This window comes from Myxocyprinus asiaticus, chromosome 18, assembly GCF_019703515.2.
Source record: "Myxocyprinus asiaticus isolate MX2 ecotype Aquarium Trade chromosome 18, UBuf_Myxa_2, whole genome shotgun sequence".
Classification (NCBI taxonomy): domain Eukaryota; kingdom Metazoa; phylum Chordata; class Actinopteri; order Cypriniformes; family Catostomidae; genus Myxocyprinus; species Myxocyprinus asiaticus.
Window position 1 is genome coordinate 32,668,038 of NC_059361.1, and position 18,028 is coordinate 32,686,065.

The window sequence follows — 18,028 nt, forward strand, 5'->3', positions numbered from 1 at the left end:
AGCAGGATTTGGCACCTGCCCACACTGCCAAAAGCACCAAAAGTTGGTTAAATGACCATGGTGTTGGTGTGCTTGACTGGCCAGCAAACTCACCAGACCTGAACCCCATAGAGAATCTATGGGGTATTGTCAAGAGGAAAATGAGAAACAAGAGATGAAAAAATGCAGATGAGCTGAAGGCCACTGTCAAAGAAACCTGGGCTTCCATACCACCTCAGCAGTGCCACAAACTGATCACCTCCATGCCACGCTGAATTGAGGCAGTAATTAAAGCAAAAAGGAGCCCCTACCAAGTATTGAGTACATATACAGTAAATGAACATACTTTCCAGAAGGCCAACAATTCACTAAAAATGTTTTTTTTATTGGTCTTATGATGTATTCTAATTTTTTGAGATAGTGAATTGGTGGGTTTTTGTTAAATGTGAGCCAAAATCATCACAATTAAAAGAACCAAAGACTTAAACTACTTCAGTCTGTGTGCATTGAATTTATTTAATACACGAGTTTCACAATTTGAGTTGAATTACTGAAATAAATGAACTTTTCCACGACATTCTAATTTATTGAGATGCACCTGTAAGCTAGTGACCAGCAATGCTGGCCTTTTCTGCAGGGACCTTTTTGTTATTAACAAATAACAAAACACGCACTATAGTGGTCACATACAATTAGAACATAAAAATAAAAAAAATAAAACATAAAAAATATATACTTTCAAAAAACAAGAATGCACATACACATCTAAACTAGAAATCCCTCTCCACTGCCCTTCCTCGAGAACCCTCCAAAAAAAGCCAAATATCCACCCCACTTCCTATCAAACAAATCCCATTTTCCCAGCCTTCTAAAAATCACCTCCTCAAATGCTGCCACCCCGCCCATCTCCCCACACTACTCCCAAAATGAGGGTGCCCCAATTGTCTTCCACCCCCTAAGGATAATTTGTCTGCCAACCATAACTCCGGCTAAGACCCAACATTTTAAATGACTATTCCCAAAATTAATGACCGCCCCATCAACTAAAATGCAGAGTCTGGGGCAAAATGAAAATTGAGTGTCCAATACGTCACAACTAAATCTCTGAACCCTCAACCAAAATTCTTGGATCTTAACACATCCCCAAAAAACATGGGCTGTGTCCCTGTCTTCTGACTGGCATCACCAGCAGGTGGGTGTGTCTTTAAGACAAAGCCTATACAATCTAGAGGGTGTCCAATAGAATCAATGCAAAATCTTAAATTGCATCAGATGCACCCTTGAATCTCTAGATGTAGACTTGACGTTTTTTAGAATCTTAGCACACACTCCCTCCTCCAATACTAAGTTTAAATCTTTCTCCCATAATCTCGAGAGATGTTGAAGCTCTGACCCCAGACTCTGAATTAGCAGGGAGTAATACACTGATGCCTCATGACCTTTTCCAAAAGCAGTAATCACCACTTCTAGAGTATGTGCCGCTTTAATCAAATCCTGCCCATCAGATTCCAGGAGCACCTGCAGCTCCAAAATTTGGGGATCAACCCAGCCAACATCGGGTTCAGCACCCTGACGATGGAGTCGGATAAATTAATCTGTGTCCAGGAAAAGGTTGGAGAACAGGCACAGGTGGTGATCATTGACATGGCGGACCCAAACACCCCCATCCGCAGGCCCATCTCTGCAGACAGTGCCATCATGAACCCTGCAAGCAAAGTCATAGCACTTAAAGCTGCCAAAACCCTTCAGATCTTTAACATAGAGATGAAGAGTAAGATGAAAGCCCACACCATGTCCGATGATGTCACTTTCTGGAAGTGGATCTCTCTTAACATGGTTGCCCTGGTGACCGATAACGCCGATAATCATTGGAGCATGGAGGGAGACTTTCAGCCGGTCAAAGTGTTCGACAGACATTCCAGTCTGGCAGGCTGTCAAATCATCAACTACCGCACCTATGCCAAGCAGAAGTGGCTGCTGCTCATTGGCATTTCTGCTTAGCAAAACCGAGTTGTTGGTGCCATGCAGCTGTACTCGGTTGACAGGAAGGTGTCACAGCCTATTGAGGGTCATGCTGCTGGTTTTGCCCAGTTCAAAATGGAGGGAAACACAGAAGAATCCACTCTTTTCTGTTTCGCTGTGCGAGGTCAGGCAGGAGGAAAGCTTCACATCATTGAAGTTGGGACACCACCATCTGGCAACCAGCCATTCCCAAAGAAAGCTGTGGATGTGTTCTTCCCTCCCGAAGCACAGAATGACTTCCCGGTGGCCATGCAGATCAGCTCCAAACAGGATTGTCTTTCTAATCACCAAGTACGGTTACATTCATCTGTATGACCTGGAGACGGGCACCTGCATCTACATGAACAGAATCAGTGGCGAAACAATTTTTGTGACTGCACCTCATGAAGCTACAGCTGGAATCATTGGCGTCAACAGGAAAGGACAGGTATTGTCCGTGTGTGTCAAGGAGGAGAACATCATCCCATACATCACTAATGTGCTGCAGAATCCAGACCTGGCATTACGGATGGCAGTCCAAAATAATCTAGCAGGTGCCGAGGAGCTGTTCGCGTGCAAGTTCAACGACCTCGTCGCTGCAGGAAACTACTCAGGAGGCAGCTAAAGTGGCCGCTAAGGCACCAAAGGGTATTTTGCGCACCCCTGACACCATCCGCCACTTCCAGAGTGTCCCGGCCCAGCCCGGCCAGACATCCCTGCTGCTGCAGTATTTTGGGATCCTACTGGACCAGGGCCAGCTCAACAAATATGAGTCTCTGGAGCTATGCAGACCTGTTCTCCGGCAGGGCTGCAAACAACTGCTCGAGAAATGGCTGAAGGAAGATAAGCTTGAATGCTCTGTGGACCTCACTCTTGCACTCAGTGTCTATTTGAGGGCCAATGTTCCCAACAAAGTCATTCAGTGCTTTGCAGAAACCGGCCAGTTCCCCAAGATCGTCCTGTACGCCAAAAAGGTGGGCTACACTCCAGACTGGATCTTCCTGCTGAGGAACGTGATGCGGATCAGTCCGGATCAAGGTCTACAGTTTGCTCAGATGCTGGTTCAGGATGAGGAGCCGCTGGCTGACATCACACAGATTGTTGATGTGTTATGGAATATAACATGGTCCAGCAGTGCACTTCTTTCCTTTTGGATGCTCTGAAAAACAACTGCCCATCCTTGGAAACCAGATGTTCACCAATTACGATCGCGCCCACATTGCCCAGCTGTGTGAGAAGGCAGGGCTTCTGCAGAAAGCTTTGGAACACTATACCGACCTGTACGACATCAAGCGATCTGTCGTACACACACACCTGCTCAACCCAGAGTGGCTGGTGAACTACTTTGGCTCTCTGTCAGTGAAGGACTCTCTGGAGTGTTTGAGAGCTATGCTGTCTGCTAACATCAGGCAGAACCTTCAAATCTGTGTCCAGGTGGCATCTAAGTATCACGAGCAGCTGTCTACCCAGTCCCTCACTGAGCTTTTCGAGTCTTTCAAGAGTTGAGGGTTCGTTCTATTTCCTCGGCTTGATTGTGAACTTCAGCCAGGACTCAGAGGTTCATTTCAAATACATCCAGGCCGCATGCAAGACGGGCCAAATCAAAGAGGTGGAGCAGATCTGTCGCGAAAGCAACCACTACGACCCTGAACGTGTCAAGAACTCCCTCAAGGAGCCTAAACTCACTGACCAGCTGCCTCTCATCATCGTGTGCGATCGATTCGACTTCATCCGTGACCTAGTACTCTACCAATAACGAAACAGCCTGCAGAAGTGGGCAGTGGTGGCTCAGCGGTTAAGGCTCTGGGTTACTGATCAAAAGGTCGGGGGTTCAAGCCCCAGCACTGCCAAGATGCCACTGTTGGGCCCTTGAGCAAGGCCCTTGACCCTATCTGCCCCAGGGGGTGCTGTATCATGGCTGACCCTGCACTGGGATATGTGGGGAAAAAAAAGAATTTCACTGTGTGATAAATAAAATTAATTAATTAGAAGTACATTGAAATATATTATATAATATAGTATATTGAAAGTCTAAGTGGTCACTGGAGGTCTCCTGGATGTTGACTGCTCTGGCTAAGATTTACATCGACAGCAACCCAGAACGCTTCCTTCCTGAACCCATATGACAGCCACATGGTGGGGAAGTTCTGTGAGAAAAGAGACCCTGTGTGGCATATGAGAGAGGACAGTGTGACCAGGAGCTTATCCATGTGTGCAATGAGAACTCACTGTTCAAGAGCTTGTCTTGTTACCTGGTGTGCCGCAGAAACCCAGACTCTGGGGCAGTGTGCTTCTGGAGACCAACCCCTACAGGAGGCCTCTTATTGACCAGGTGGTGCAGACAGCCCTGTCAGAGACTCAGGACCCAGAGGAGGTGTCGGTCAGAGTCAAGGCCTTCATGACCGCTGACCTGCCCAATGAACTAATTGAACTGCTGGAAAAGATTGTCCTGGACAACTCAGTTTTCAGTGAACACAGAAACCTGCAGAACCTGCTCATCCTTACAGCCCTCAAAGCTGACTGCACACGAGTCATGGAATACATCAACCACCTGGACAATTACGATGCCCCAGATATCACTAACATTGCCATCAGCAGTGAGCTGTTCGAGGAGGCCTTTGCTATCTTCAGAATGTTTGATGTCAACACCTCTGCAGTTCAGGTTCTGATTGAGCACATTGGTAATTTGGATCGGGCATATGAGTTTGCAGAGCGCTGTAATGAACCTGCAGTGTGGAGTCAGCTGGCTAAGGCTCAGCTGCAGAAGGGTCTGGTCAAAGAAGCCATCGACTTCTACATCAAGGCTGATGACCCCTCTTGCTTACATGGAGGTGGTTCAGGCTGCTGCTCAGAGTGGTAACTGGTAGGACCTGGTGAAGTTTCTACAGATGGCCAGAAAGAAGGCCAGAGTCATATGTTGAGACTGAGCTGATCTTTGCACTGGCCAAAACCAACTGTCTCGCCGAAATTGAGTTTATAAATGGGCCAAATAATCCACACATACAGCAGGTTGGTGATCGTTGCTATGATGAGAAGATGTACGAGGCAGCCAAGCTTCTCTACAATAACGTCTCAAACTTTGGCTGCTTGGCTTCCACACTGGTTCACCTGGGCGAGTATCAGGCCACTGTGGATGGTGCCTGAAAGCCTAACAGCATCCGCACATGGAAGGAGGAGTGCTTTGCATGCGTGGATGGAAAAAGAGTTCAGACTGGCTCAGATGTGCGACCTTCACATTGTGGTCCATGCTGATGAACTGGAAGAGCTCATAAACTTTTACCAGGACCATGGGTACTTTGAGGAGCTGATCACCATGCTGGAGGCAGTGCTGGGGTTGGAGCGTGCTCACGTGGGCATGTTCACCGAGCTGGCCATCCTGTATTCTAAATTTAATCCAAAGAAAATGAGGGAACACCTGGAACTTTTCTGGTCCAGAGTCAACATTCCAAAGGTGCTTAGGGAAGCAGAGCAGGCTCACCTGTGGGCAGCGCTTGTGTTCCTCTATGACAAATATGAAGAGTTTGACAATGCCATCGTCACCATGATGAGCCATCCCACAGATGCCTGGAAAGAAGGACAGTTCAAGGACATCATCACAAAGGTGGCCAATGTGGAACTGTACTACAAATCAATCCAGTTTTATCTGGAGTTCAAGCACCTGTTACTAAATGATCTGCTCATAGTTCTTTCCCCAAGACTGGATCACTCATGGGCAGTCAACTTCTTCAGCAAGGTTAAGCAGCTTCCTCTCGTGAAGCCTTACCTCCGATCAGTACAAAACCACAACAACAAGTCTGTCAATGAAGCACTTAACAACCTCTTCATCTCAGAGGAAGACTATCAGGCACTCAGAACATCTATAGACGCATACGATAACTTCGACAACATCTCGTTGGCCCAGCATCTGGAGAAACACGAGCAGATCAAGTTCAGGAGGATCACTGCTTACCTCTTCAAGGGCAACAACTGATGGAAACAGAGCGTGGAACTGTGCAAGAAAGACAAACTCCACAAGGATGCTATGCAGTATGCATCTGAATCGAAGGACACCGAGCTGGCCGAGAAGCTTCTGCAGTGGTTCCTACAGGAAGACAAGAAAGAGTGTTTCGCCGCCTGCCTCTTCTCGTGCTACGACCTGCTCAGGCCTGATGTGGTTATGGAGATGGCATGGAGGCACAACATCATGGGCTTTGCCATGCCTTACTTCATCCAGGTGATGAGGGAATACCTCAGCAAGGTGGATAAGCTAGAGACCTCTGAGTCTTTAAGGAAACAGGAGCAGCAGGCGACAGAGACTAAACCCATTGTTTATGGCACACCTCAGCTGATGCTGACAGCAGGCCCCAGTGTGGCCATCCCCCCAGAGCAGCCCTACGGATATGGGTACACAGCAGCACCTGGGGGCTACCCCCAGGCTCCTCAGGCACAGCCAGGTTTCGGTTATGGCATGTAAGGACCTCCCACTTCCGTTTTCCCCCTCTCCCTGCTGCCGCTTGGTTCGGTCCAGCATCCTCATCTTATCTCTCCCGCAGTCCTCCACCAGTCCCACTTTTTGCTCATAATAAGGGATTTGAGCAAATGTTTTACTTTTAAAACATAAAACTACGAGAGCCCCCGTGACAACTTTGCCGTCAGATTGCTCAAGTCCGGTGCTTCTATACAAATTTTGTGCGACAGAATTACACAACAGAAAATAATCTATAAAACCTAACTCCAGCCAATAGGAAGCATAAGCACAAAGAACATGTAGATTCATCCACATAACTGCTCAAAGGTGTTCCTCTACAAAACAAACTCCAGCCGCTAGGTGGAACCAGCACAAAAAGAAACAAAGGCGGCGCTCAGATTCCTCAGATGGTCAAATGAATGTTCAGTGAGTCAGGCCCACTCGGCTGCACAGAATGTATCACACAATGACCTATTCACTCCATTGACTTTATGAAGGACTTCGCTTGCTGTGGGCACGTAAATATTTTGCGGCCATCCCTAGTATCTATTCTCAGTTTGGCCGGAAACATCAGTGCAAAAGTGACCTTCCGTTAATGTAAGAATTTCTTGCATTCCTTGAATCGATCACGTTTCTCTCATCGAATTCGAAGTCTGGGGACAAGAAAATGTTGTGGTTCTTCTAAGGAAGCCTTCCTTTACTCCTCGCCTCACGTAACACGTGATCTTTATCAGATGATCTCAGAAATTTGGCCAGAACTGATCGGGGCCTGTCTCCCTCAGCGGATCTACGAGCCGGAACTCTGTGAGCTCTCCCGATTTCCAGCTTATGGCCTGTTATGTCAAGCAGACTCGGGAAGAGCCCATCCAGAAATTTCACCATATCTTGACCTTCTTCGTCTTCAGGAATTCCAACAATTCGGACATTGTTTCACCAGCTACAATTCTTCCAACCTTTCCCAGACACGCTCCAAGTCTATCTTGGTCGCTAGCAGGTTAGCAGCTAATCCCTCTCTGATGACTCCAGATAATCAATCCTTTTCTCAACATCCGACACTCTTGTAACCATCTCAGTGAATTTCGTCTCCATGGCAGTGATCGATCGACGTATTACAGCAAGATCCTCCAAGTCATCAACGACCTACGCCAGCATTGCCGACATGTTCAACGGTTGACGCTGAATTTCTTTCACCGCGCTGTCCAAATTGAGTACCGGGCTTGCGGCCTCTTCAGGGGCTTCAGCTTGGGCACACACTTTTAAGTGTCTTCTAATGTCTCCAGAGCCAGAGGATTTTGAATTCTTTGACATATTGTCTTCCTAGAACAGTCAAGAATCTGAGTGTATTGAATCTCACTGGTTTATGACATAAAAAGTATTAAAACTAGCAAAGTGTGCAGACTGGGACTCCTCTGCAGGGACCTTTGATGAAAACTCACATTTCAACTTCTAAAAGCTAGATTGTCTGTTTTCTGGAAAATTAACAATGTAAGAGACAGACAAAAAAGAAAAAAGAAAAAAATTAAAGAGAGAAATTTTATATAATATATATATATTTATAATGAAATATGACATGAATAATTTTGACTATTGTAAAATTCACTCGTCAAAATAAATACCTTAATTAAAAAAAAAAAAAAAAAGTACTGTGCCAGTATCATAGTACAGTGATGGTATCCAAAAGGATTACTTTGGTACTTCTTGTATACAAAATTATAAAAACAGCTCAAGTGTGTGACAGAAAAAACACACTGTGGTTCTGACTACAGGAGTGTGTGTGAGAGTGTGTATAGGGGCTTAAGAAACTACTGGCAATAATGATGATGTAATTTCCCTTTAGGAAGAACCGTTACTGCACGTGCTCAGCTCGACTCATCTCCCTGTGCTGCTCTAGTTCCTGTCTGTTGAGATCCTCACAAATAAACGTCACTGTCAATCATCTGATGAGACTACACTGAGTCTGAGACTTATGAGTTACAACACAAAATATAACACACACAAGCATACTAAATAGGGTCTTCCAATTGACTTCTATTGCTATTAAATTAAACTAATCCCTATAGACAAACCCCAAAGAATTAAAAAAATTAAGAACTAACAAGCCTCTTTTCCATTTGAAAATGTCATCAAAATGTGATTTAGCTCATTGTTCAGGAGTCAAATTCAGTTATTAACACACACTGACCCAATATCAACACTGTACACACACACACACCATTGTACACTGTACACACAAACACTCACGTACACAACACAAACACAGAAATGTGTTGGGAATAGCGTCGGCAGACCTTGCACTTGAGTCTTATCATGGACAGAGTTACACAGATGCTGCTGCGCCCTTGATTAACACACACATGCAAACACAGACACACACACAGTCAGACAGACGTCACACACAATCTTTCATCAGACTGGCTGAGTGTTGATAAATTAATAACTTAATTATCAGTGTTTCTATTTAAACTGTGTGTGCTGTAGCTTACTTGCACGTGTTGAAGAAACATTTTCACCCATTATTTCACACAGCAGACTGTGTGCCTTCACCCCAACGCAAAACATGTTAAACACAAAAAAACATTAAAACAAACACTAGTGTGGGAAATATAGTACAAACAATTATTTTACAGATGTGAATAGGAAAGAGAGAAATATTGCATGTGTTATAATTCCAAGAATTTGTCCTTAAAGATGATTTAGTTTAAAGAGGACCAGGGTATTATAGTGTCATGTCCAAAAAAACATGATAATGGCATGGTATTAGTGGTCTACCAAAATTATTTTAGTTATGAAATGAAAAGTTTACAAATTATCCATTAACAAGACTATTAGTAGATTAACACTTCTGTTAATCTGTGAAGTGGACACAGTTGTATCGACTGGTAATCTAAAAATTATTAAGAATTAATTTCGCCTGGCTGATATATGTCTGTCACTATGGTACCAGGGGCGTACCACACACTTTTTTGGGAAATAATCCTTATATTTTAAGGGTTTCATTTTGTATTGCCATATTGAAGAAAAAAAACATTGTAGCCATCTGCATAAAATGACAACTAAGTGGAAGCCTCTGCCACCATTGGCAACATGCTAGTGGTAAGCGGCAATTCTTCTATGATTAGCGCCTATTTACTATCATATCAGGTAGAAGTACTGGGTGAATGTCATGTCACGTAATTAACGCTAGAGCTTATAATGTGCTAAGCAGTGAAACAATCTGGACATATTACTTGTGGACTGGCAGAGATTTGTGATCACAGTATCCTTTTGTTCCTTGTAAAAACATAGTATGTAAACCCGCCCCTGTATGGCATGTGAAAACAATCGAATTGTGATTGATCGCTTTACATGTCCGTCAGATGGTGCCTTGGTGTCTTATTAAAGGTGTGGTCACACTACACTTTACACTCCATGAACTTCCATTCAAACGCATTCGAACACAGGAGACTGGAAATGCAAGCCTTTGTGAAGAAATTTTGCTGCAAACAAAAGATCAAGTTTGGTGAACTCTGACCTGCGAATCGGTATTACGAGAGAGGACGCATGACCAAGAGAAGATCAAAACGTCACACACTGACCTCTTGGCTCAATGCAAAGAGTACATATTTTGAGATTCATCCACCTCTACCCGGACTGAGGTGATTTACTGCACCACCTCAAGGAACTAGAGAGTTTTGGGAATTGGGCATGCCAAATTGGGGAGAAAAGGGGATACAATAATAATAAAAAGACTACATATTTTAAAGCTGCATGTTTTTATTGTTACAGAAAAGTGAGTTGATTGTATATTTTAACTAGTCCTGTCAAAATTTACGTATTAACGCATGCGATTTAATTTAAAATGTTGTGAGTATTCATTTTTCTTCATCGTGATTAGCGCATTTACCGTTAATACAACAAAAGCCAGCATAAACACTTGTTTGAAGGGCAGAACCTTTGTAATGTGTCCACCTGGAGTCATTACACTGACGCACACTTCACAACACCCACACAACAGCACTTCGCTGTCAGTGATAAAATGATGGAGAAAGGACATTTTAAAGCTGTTTGATGTAAAAAAAAAACAAAAAAAAACAAGCCAAGATGGGACTTGTGACAGAAATAAATTATTTTTCAGCCTAAGGTGCATTTTTATTACCACAGCAGCATGTCAAGTCTTAACTATCACCCAAATGCAGAAAGAAAAATATTTGTCTGCAAGTGCTTTTCATGTGGAGTTCAAAACGGTGCTTGACGCTGACGTTGACACTCTGACGCAAATCATGAATATGGGCTTCATGATTCATGATGAAGGAAAACGGATCACCACAGTCTACCAGCAGATTAATATTGTGGAGGATGAGAGTTTAGATTTAATGCCCATTACAATTAGTTGTATCCTGGCCTGAATCGGGCATTGGGGGTTTGTGACGAGGAGGAGGGCGTGGCCGAGCTGTGAGGATGCACACCCGGTGCTGAGTTGCCCCAATCATCGGGAGAGAGAGATAAGGAGGAGCCAGAGATGCCAGAGAGAGGGAGGGAGAGACACACGGAGCTGCGTGTGTCATTGTGTGTTTTGGTTATGCTGAAAAGCAGTTTTATGTTGTGTTTTGTTTATTAAAAGTCTTTTTGTTGATAACCCGGTTCCCGCTTCCTCCTTTCCGATGCACAAGAGGTGTGTCTGCCACAATGGCTTTGTTTGGAAAATGTTCATAAAGTATTATATTGTTACATATTATTCCTAAGATGGAAATAAATGCATTTTGAAAGGAAAAGTATGTATGGTGTCAAATTTCAGCACTTTCAAAATCTGTGATTAATTGCAATTAACTAAAATTATGCAATTAAACATCTGAAACGACAGACGGAACTAATTTTAACATTTTATATATACTATTATTTGTGATTTATCATTTATTCAATCCAGAAGTCCTCAAGCATGATGTCATCTCCTGTCAATTATGGTCTTCAAAATAATTTTGCATGCTCAAAGACTAGTGTAATTGTGGCTTTAGTTGGCAGCTCAGAAAAAGCTGCAGTAATGGACCTGACCTTTTTGCATTTAGTTGAAAGGTCTGGCTACACAAGACTAGCTCAAGGGTCACATTAATTTGGGTAAATATTCAGGTGAATTGGGTCACTTTTTTGACATTGGGATGAGACAACCACCAAAAAATGACCTAATTCACCTGAATTCCCTCTATATTCATCGTTTTCATATACTCATGGACAGTTGAAAATAGGCAACACACTCACAAACAGCCACAAAAAAACACAAGTACACTAAACTGACACCCAGTTTACTGCAATCAGGTGTGAGTCAACATATCAAACACACAACACTCAAACACACACAGACCTGTTAAAACTTTTGGGTGCTCAGCATCTCTATTTTGGCTGTTGCTGGTTGGTTTTCATGACACATAAACACACTCCACACAAAATTCACACAGACATCAGACACTAAACACTCAAATACACTCTCTCACTCACACACACATACACAGATTGAACTCTTTAACATAGAATGTCTGTCATCAGAAGTAGTTGTGATGCATTTCAGTTTGTGTGATTATCATAGAAAATTAACACACGCACACCAACATCTAACAACATGAACATGTGCTCAACTAATATCATGTGTGTGTGCTGTGAATCTTAAACTGGAGCCTTTGAATTTCCAAACCCAAACACACACACCCACACAGTCTAAACTTATAGGAGTATTTAGGGTGCTATAGTAGTATGAGAGGTATATACAGTTGAAGCCAGAAGTTTACATACACTTAGGTTGAAGTCATTAAAACTCATTTTTTAATCACTGCACAGATTTCATATTAGCAAACTATAGTTTTGGCAAGTCATTTAGGACATCTACTTTGTGCATGTCATTAGTAATTTTTCCAACAATTGTTTACAGACAGATTGTTTCACTTTTAATTGACTATATCACAATTCCAGTGGGTTTACATACACTAAAGGTGCTTTCACACTGGCAGTTTAGTTTGAAACACAGCACGGTTTGCATGACAAATTGGTAATGTGAAAGCTGTCATGCGGACCAGGGAGCGCACCGCGGTACCGAACCCGAGACTATCTGTAGGAGGTGGTCTGAGTTCGGTTGCAATGGAACTATAGCGCGATTTGCATGAATGTGAAAGCAACTCGGACTCGGGTGCACACTCGTTCAGGAAGTAAAGTAACCTGCGCATGCGTTTTAGCCGATGACAACATCTATCTATACACCTTATAAATACTATATATAAATACTATTATAGGTTATAAATATAGCGTATAATAGGAGATGACAGTGGCGATAACTACACCTTGGACACGAGCGTGAGTATGTGTGCAGTGTAAACAAAGATGCAAATGAATTCCTTGCAATCAGCTGTCTCCTCAAAAAACGCTGTTTGCAAGCAGCAGCAAGCCGTCTTCCCCTGGACATCTGATGAGTTACACCATGAAATGCACATATACGCAGTTGTCGTTCACTCTACTGTGCATAATGGCACCAAAATAACAAAAAAACAAAAAGTATGATGAGTCGCGTTGTGTTCTCTATACGTGTTTGTGATGACGTAAGATGAATGCAAATGGACCGGGGTTCGATAGTGTGAAACCAGACCAAAGCTGCGGGGGGCACCGGGAACAATCGCACTCTGAATCGGACCGCTGCAAAGGTGCCCAGTGTGAAAGCCCCCTAAGTTAACTGTGCCTTTAAGCAGCCTGGAAAATTCCAGAAAATTATGTCAAGCCTTTAGACAATTAGCTTCTGATAGGAGGTGTACTGAATTGGAGGTGTTCCTGTGGATGTATTTTAAGGCCTGCCTTCAAACTCAGTGCCTCTTTGCTTGACATCATGGGAAAATCAAAAGAAATCAGCCAAACCTCAGAAAAAAAAATTGTGGACCTCCACAAGTCTGGTTCATCCTTGGGAGCAGTTTCCAAATGCCTGAAGGTACCACGTTCATCTGTACAAACAATAGTACGCAAGTATAAACACCATGGGACCACGCAGCCATCATACCGTTCAGGAAGGAGATGCATTCTGATGAATGTAGTTTGGTGCGAAAAGTGCAAATCAATCCAAGAACAACAGCAAAGGACCTTGTGAAGATGCTGGAGGAGACAGGTAGACAAGTATCTATATCCACAGTAAAATGAGTCCCATATCCACACAAACTGAAAGACTGTTCAGCAAGGAAGAAGCCACTGCTCCAAAACCACCATAAAAAAGCCAGACTACAGTTTGCAAGTGCACATGGGGGACAAAGATCTTACTTTTTGGAGAAATGTCCTCTGGTCTCTTGAAACAAAAATTGAACTGTTTGGCCATAATGACCATCGTTATGTTTGGGGGAAAAAGGGTAAGGCTTGCAATCCGAAGAACACCATCCCAACTGTGAAGCATGGGGGTGGCAGCATTATGTTGTGGGGGTGCTTTGCTGCAGGAGGAACTGGTGCACTTCCCAAAATAGATGACATCATGAGGAAGGAAAATTATGTGGATATATTGAAGCAACATCTCAAGACATCTGCCAGGAAGTTAAAGCTCGGTCACAAATGGGTCTTCCAAATGGATAATGACCCCAAGCATACCTCCAAACTTGTGGCAAAATTGCTTAAGGACAACAAAGTCAAGGTATTGGAGTGGCCATCACAAAGCCTTGACCTCAATCCGATGGAAAATTTGTGGGCAGAACTGAAAAAGCGTGTGCGAGCAAGGAGGCCCACAAACCTGACTCAGTTACACCAGTTCTGTCTGGAGGAATGGGCCAAAATTCCAGCAACTTTTTGTGAGAAGCTTGTGGAAGACTACCCAAATCGTTTGACCCAAATTAAACAATTCAAAGGCAATGCTACCAAATACTAACAAAGTGTACGTAAACTTCTGACCCACTGGGAATGTGATAAAAGAAATAAAAGCTGAAATAAATCATTCTCTCTACTATTATTCTGTAGCGATCCTAACTGACCTAAGACAGGGAAAGTTTTCTATGATTAAATGTCAGGAATTGTGAAAAACTGAGTTTAAATGTATTTGGCTAAGGTGTATGTAAACTTCTGACTTCAACTAATTATATATATATATATATATATATACACACATACATACATACATACATACATACGCACACACATATACATACATACATACATACATACACACACACACACACACACACACACACACACACACACACACAGTATTCAGTGAAGAAATATGCAACATGTGATTGAACCCATGACAAGTAATTAAGATCTGACCAATCCGACTCTCAGATAAGCTGAAAACAGCTGTGGTGGTATCATGGTGATGGTTTCAAATGGCAATGTCATACAACTTTGTACCATGGTGAAGCTGAATGATTACCATATTCACATACCACACTATTTACATGGTACTCAAGTTCACCCAAAAATAAAAATTCTTTCATCATTCACTCACCCTCATGTCATCCCAGATGTGTATGACTTTCTTCTACTGAACACAAAATATGATTTTTAGAAGAATATTTCTGCTCTGTAGGTCCATACAATGCAAGTGAATGATGATCAAAACTTTGAAGCTCCGAAAATCACATAAAGTCAGCATAAAAGTAATCCATAAAACTTCAGTAAATTAATCCATGTCTTCAGATGTGATATAATAGCTGTGGGTGAGAAACAGATCAATATTCAAGTCCTTTTTCCTTATAAATCTCCACTTTCACTTTCATAATGTGAAAGAATGTGAAAGCGAATGTGAAAGTGGGGACTGATCGTAAAAAAGGACTTAAATATTGATCTGTTTCTCACCCACAGGTATTATATCACATCTGAAGACATAGATTAATTCACTGGAGTTTTATGGATTGCTTTTATGCTGCATTATGTGATTTACGGAGCTTCAAAGTTTTGATCATCATTCACTTGCATTGTATGGACCTACAGAGCTGAGATTTTCTTCTAAAAATTGTGTTTGTGTTCAGCAGAAGAAATAAAGTCATACACATCGGGGATGGCATGAGGGGGTTGTGAATGATGAGAGAATTTTCATTTTTGGCAGTACTATCCCTTTAATACCTTTGATGGTATAAGATGGTAATACTGTGGTATTTTGATACACACCATGGTACAGAACAATTACCATATTCATATACCATGGTGTTTGTGAGGTACTTTAAAGAATAGGGTGATAATGCCATGCAATGATACTTCTTGTTAGGCCATCATCTCACTCGAGACTGATAAAAATAACACACGCATGGACCTCAGGGATGCTGGATTAGAGTTGCCACCCGTCCAGGATTTTCCAGGATCGTCCTGGTTTTTGGCCATCTGTCCTGGAAAAATTCAACTCAATTCCGGGACGCAAAATGTCCCAGAATTTCAATATTTTCCTTTGCAAGGAGGAGAATTAAACACATTCTCATATGAATCATAAGAAAGTCTGATTAATTTTAGTGAACTGGTTTGTTTGGATGATTGAGTTTGAGATTTTACACTATTATGTAAAGAATCGTTTAAACTTTAGTTTACTTACTATAATTCTTTAAAACATGTCCAAAAAAGGAAAGTCCTTCCTTTTCTGCAAGATCTCTTAGGTTCAAAATGTCCAACACTCAAAAAAACAAAAATAAAAAGCCTATTTTTAACATTTACGCATTTACATTTCATAAATTTCCATTGAATTTTGTTATCTTTAACAAAATTAAATTAGTAAAAATAAAAATATCTTAGTTTTTTTAACTTAATTTTGTTAAAGATTACTCAATTCAATTTGATGGAAATTTGTTATGAAATTGAAACTGGAGTAAATGTTTATGTACATTTATTATTATTTGACTTCCTTTGGTTTGATGTACGAATGTTTTTTATTTATTTTTATTTTTTTATAACTTTATACTTTAAACATACATATTTATACATTTTAAAACACTTACATGTTCAGTGTGAACCATACACTTAAGAAAACCGTGTAGGGTCAGAATAAGTAAATATAAATAATAACCTGCACACACACACACACACACACATTAAATACAATTTTGTTAAAAATTACAGTTAATTTTGATGTAATTTTATTAAGAAATTGAAATGCGTATCTTAAAAATTATATGCTATATATGCAGTAATTTCCATATCAAACAACAAGTAGAAAATCATGTTTTATTTCATGTATGATGGCCAGCAGTAAGTTTTTCGTTGACTGATTACTAGGTGTCCAGGAATTTTACAAGGCCAAGGTGGCAACCTTATGTTGGATGGGGTCACTCACTCTCTCTCACACACACACACACACACACACACACACACACACACGGCATGAGTGTACCGGAGCAGAGTGGCTCACCTTATAGGCGTTGGGTTTAATGTGGCTCTGCTGAGGGCAGTTCTGCTGCGGTGAGTGCGAGTCGTCGGACTCTTTCCCGCTGTGATAAACCACCCGATCAGAGAGGTGAATGCTGGAGGCGCAGCCCATCATTCACCCACGGCTCTCCGCTTTGACTGCGCTAATGTGAACGCGTCTCTCCCTCAGATCATGAAGAATATCACAGATTAATCACAGATATCAACTCTATTGATCCCCCCCACCCCCCTCAGTATTTGCCTCATGTATCTCTTCACTCGAGCGCGTTTCTCTTCATCCTCAGAGGAACTTGGGCTCTTTTGTCGCGGTTTTAAAGCTCCAGCTCGATTCACGCGACCTTTTCATCCATTTTCCCTGCGTGTTTAGAGCGTCTTTTCTCCTTCAGCGCCTGCAAAACGCGTCCGACGCGCCCGCACGGCCTCTTTCAGCCGCTGTGGTCACATTCATTGGGCTCAAACTGGTGTGTTTCTTCCACTTCACATCAACAGGCTGAAATCTGTCCCGAACGCGCTGATCCCGGCACCAAACGATCCGGCATTTATGACGCCAAACGAGCCGTTAAATGAACTCCAGAGCGGCGCGTCAACCCGGATCCCACAAATCCTGAATTAAACTGCAGCTCTCAATCAAGGGCCTACGGATTCTGTGCGTCTTTTACATAGAGAACAGAAAAAAAACACAGATGCGCGACTGTCAAATGACGCGCGACCGCGCCGAAAGAAATGCGTTCGCTCGTCGCGAGTTCCTTGATGAAGAATAACGCGCTTTGAGAACAAATGTGACAGCAGCAGATCCAATAAAAGCACGCGCACGGATTGACCTACAGCCTCGAATGACGTCAATGCAAATGAGCTGTGAAGAGCGAATGAGCGGCGGCTTGCGCGCTGAGGGGAGGGGCTCACGAGTGGAGGGAAGTTTAAAAGCGCGATGCGTGGATGTTTTTGCAGGTTGCAGAGGTGAAGCGCGCCCTGTGGTGTGTGTGAACTATTTTCATGTTGTGTGTCATTTTAATATGAAACCGTTAAAATATTATATTAAGACTGTTTAATAGCTGTATAATATACACACTTGGAACACTGTGGTTTCAGTATATAATCATATTACAGAACAAAACATCTCAGTTAAGTTTGTGTGCGTGTGTGTGTGCACTGAAGTAAACAGTCCCACAGAAAGGTACTGTGGTGGCACTACCATGGTACAATCATATCATCCATGCAAGTTTGATATCAGCATATATGTGGATGCATTTCCTGACTCCAGACAGATAG

At 42.5% G+C, this 18,028-nt stretch overlaps 1 protein-coding gene and 1 pseudogene across 1 annotated transcript in view; one reads left to right on the forward strand and one right to left on the reverse strand.

Moving 5' to 3' along the window:
• The window catches only part of pde8a (phosphodiesterase 8A), a 51,555-nt gene extending 33,977 nt beyond the window's left edge, over window positions 1-17,578 (reverse strand). Inside the window, exon 1 of the mRNA XM_051724144.1 lies at window positions 16,743-17,578. Within this exon, the coding sequence (XP_051580104.1) occupies window positions 16,743-16,874 (132 nt within the window). The 5' untranslated portion in view covers window positions 16,875-17,578. The remainder of the gene's footprint in view (window positions 1-16,742) is intronic.
• LOC127455948 (clathrin heavy chain 1-like) lies at window positions 972-6,483 on the forward strand (annotated as a pseudogene).
• Window positions 17,579-18,028: the final 450 nt, after the last annotated feature.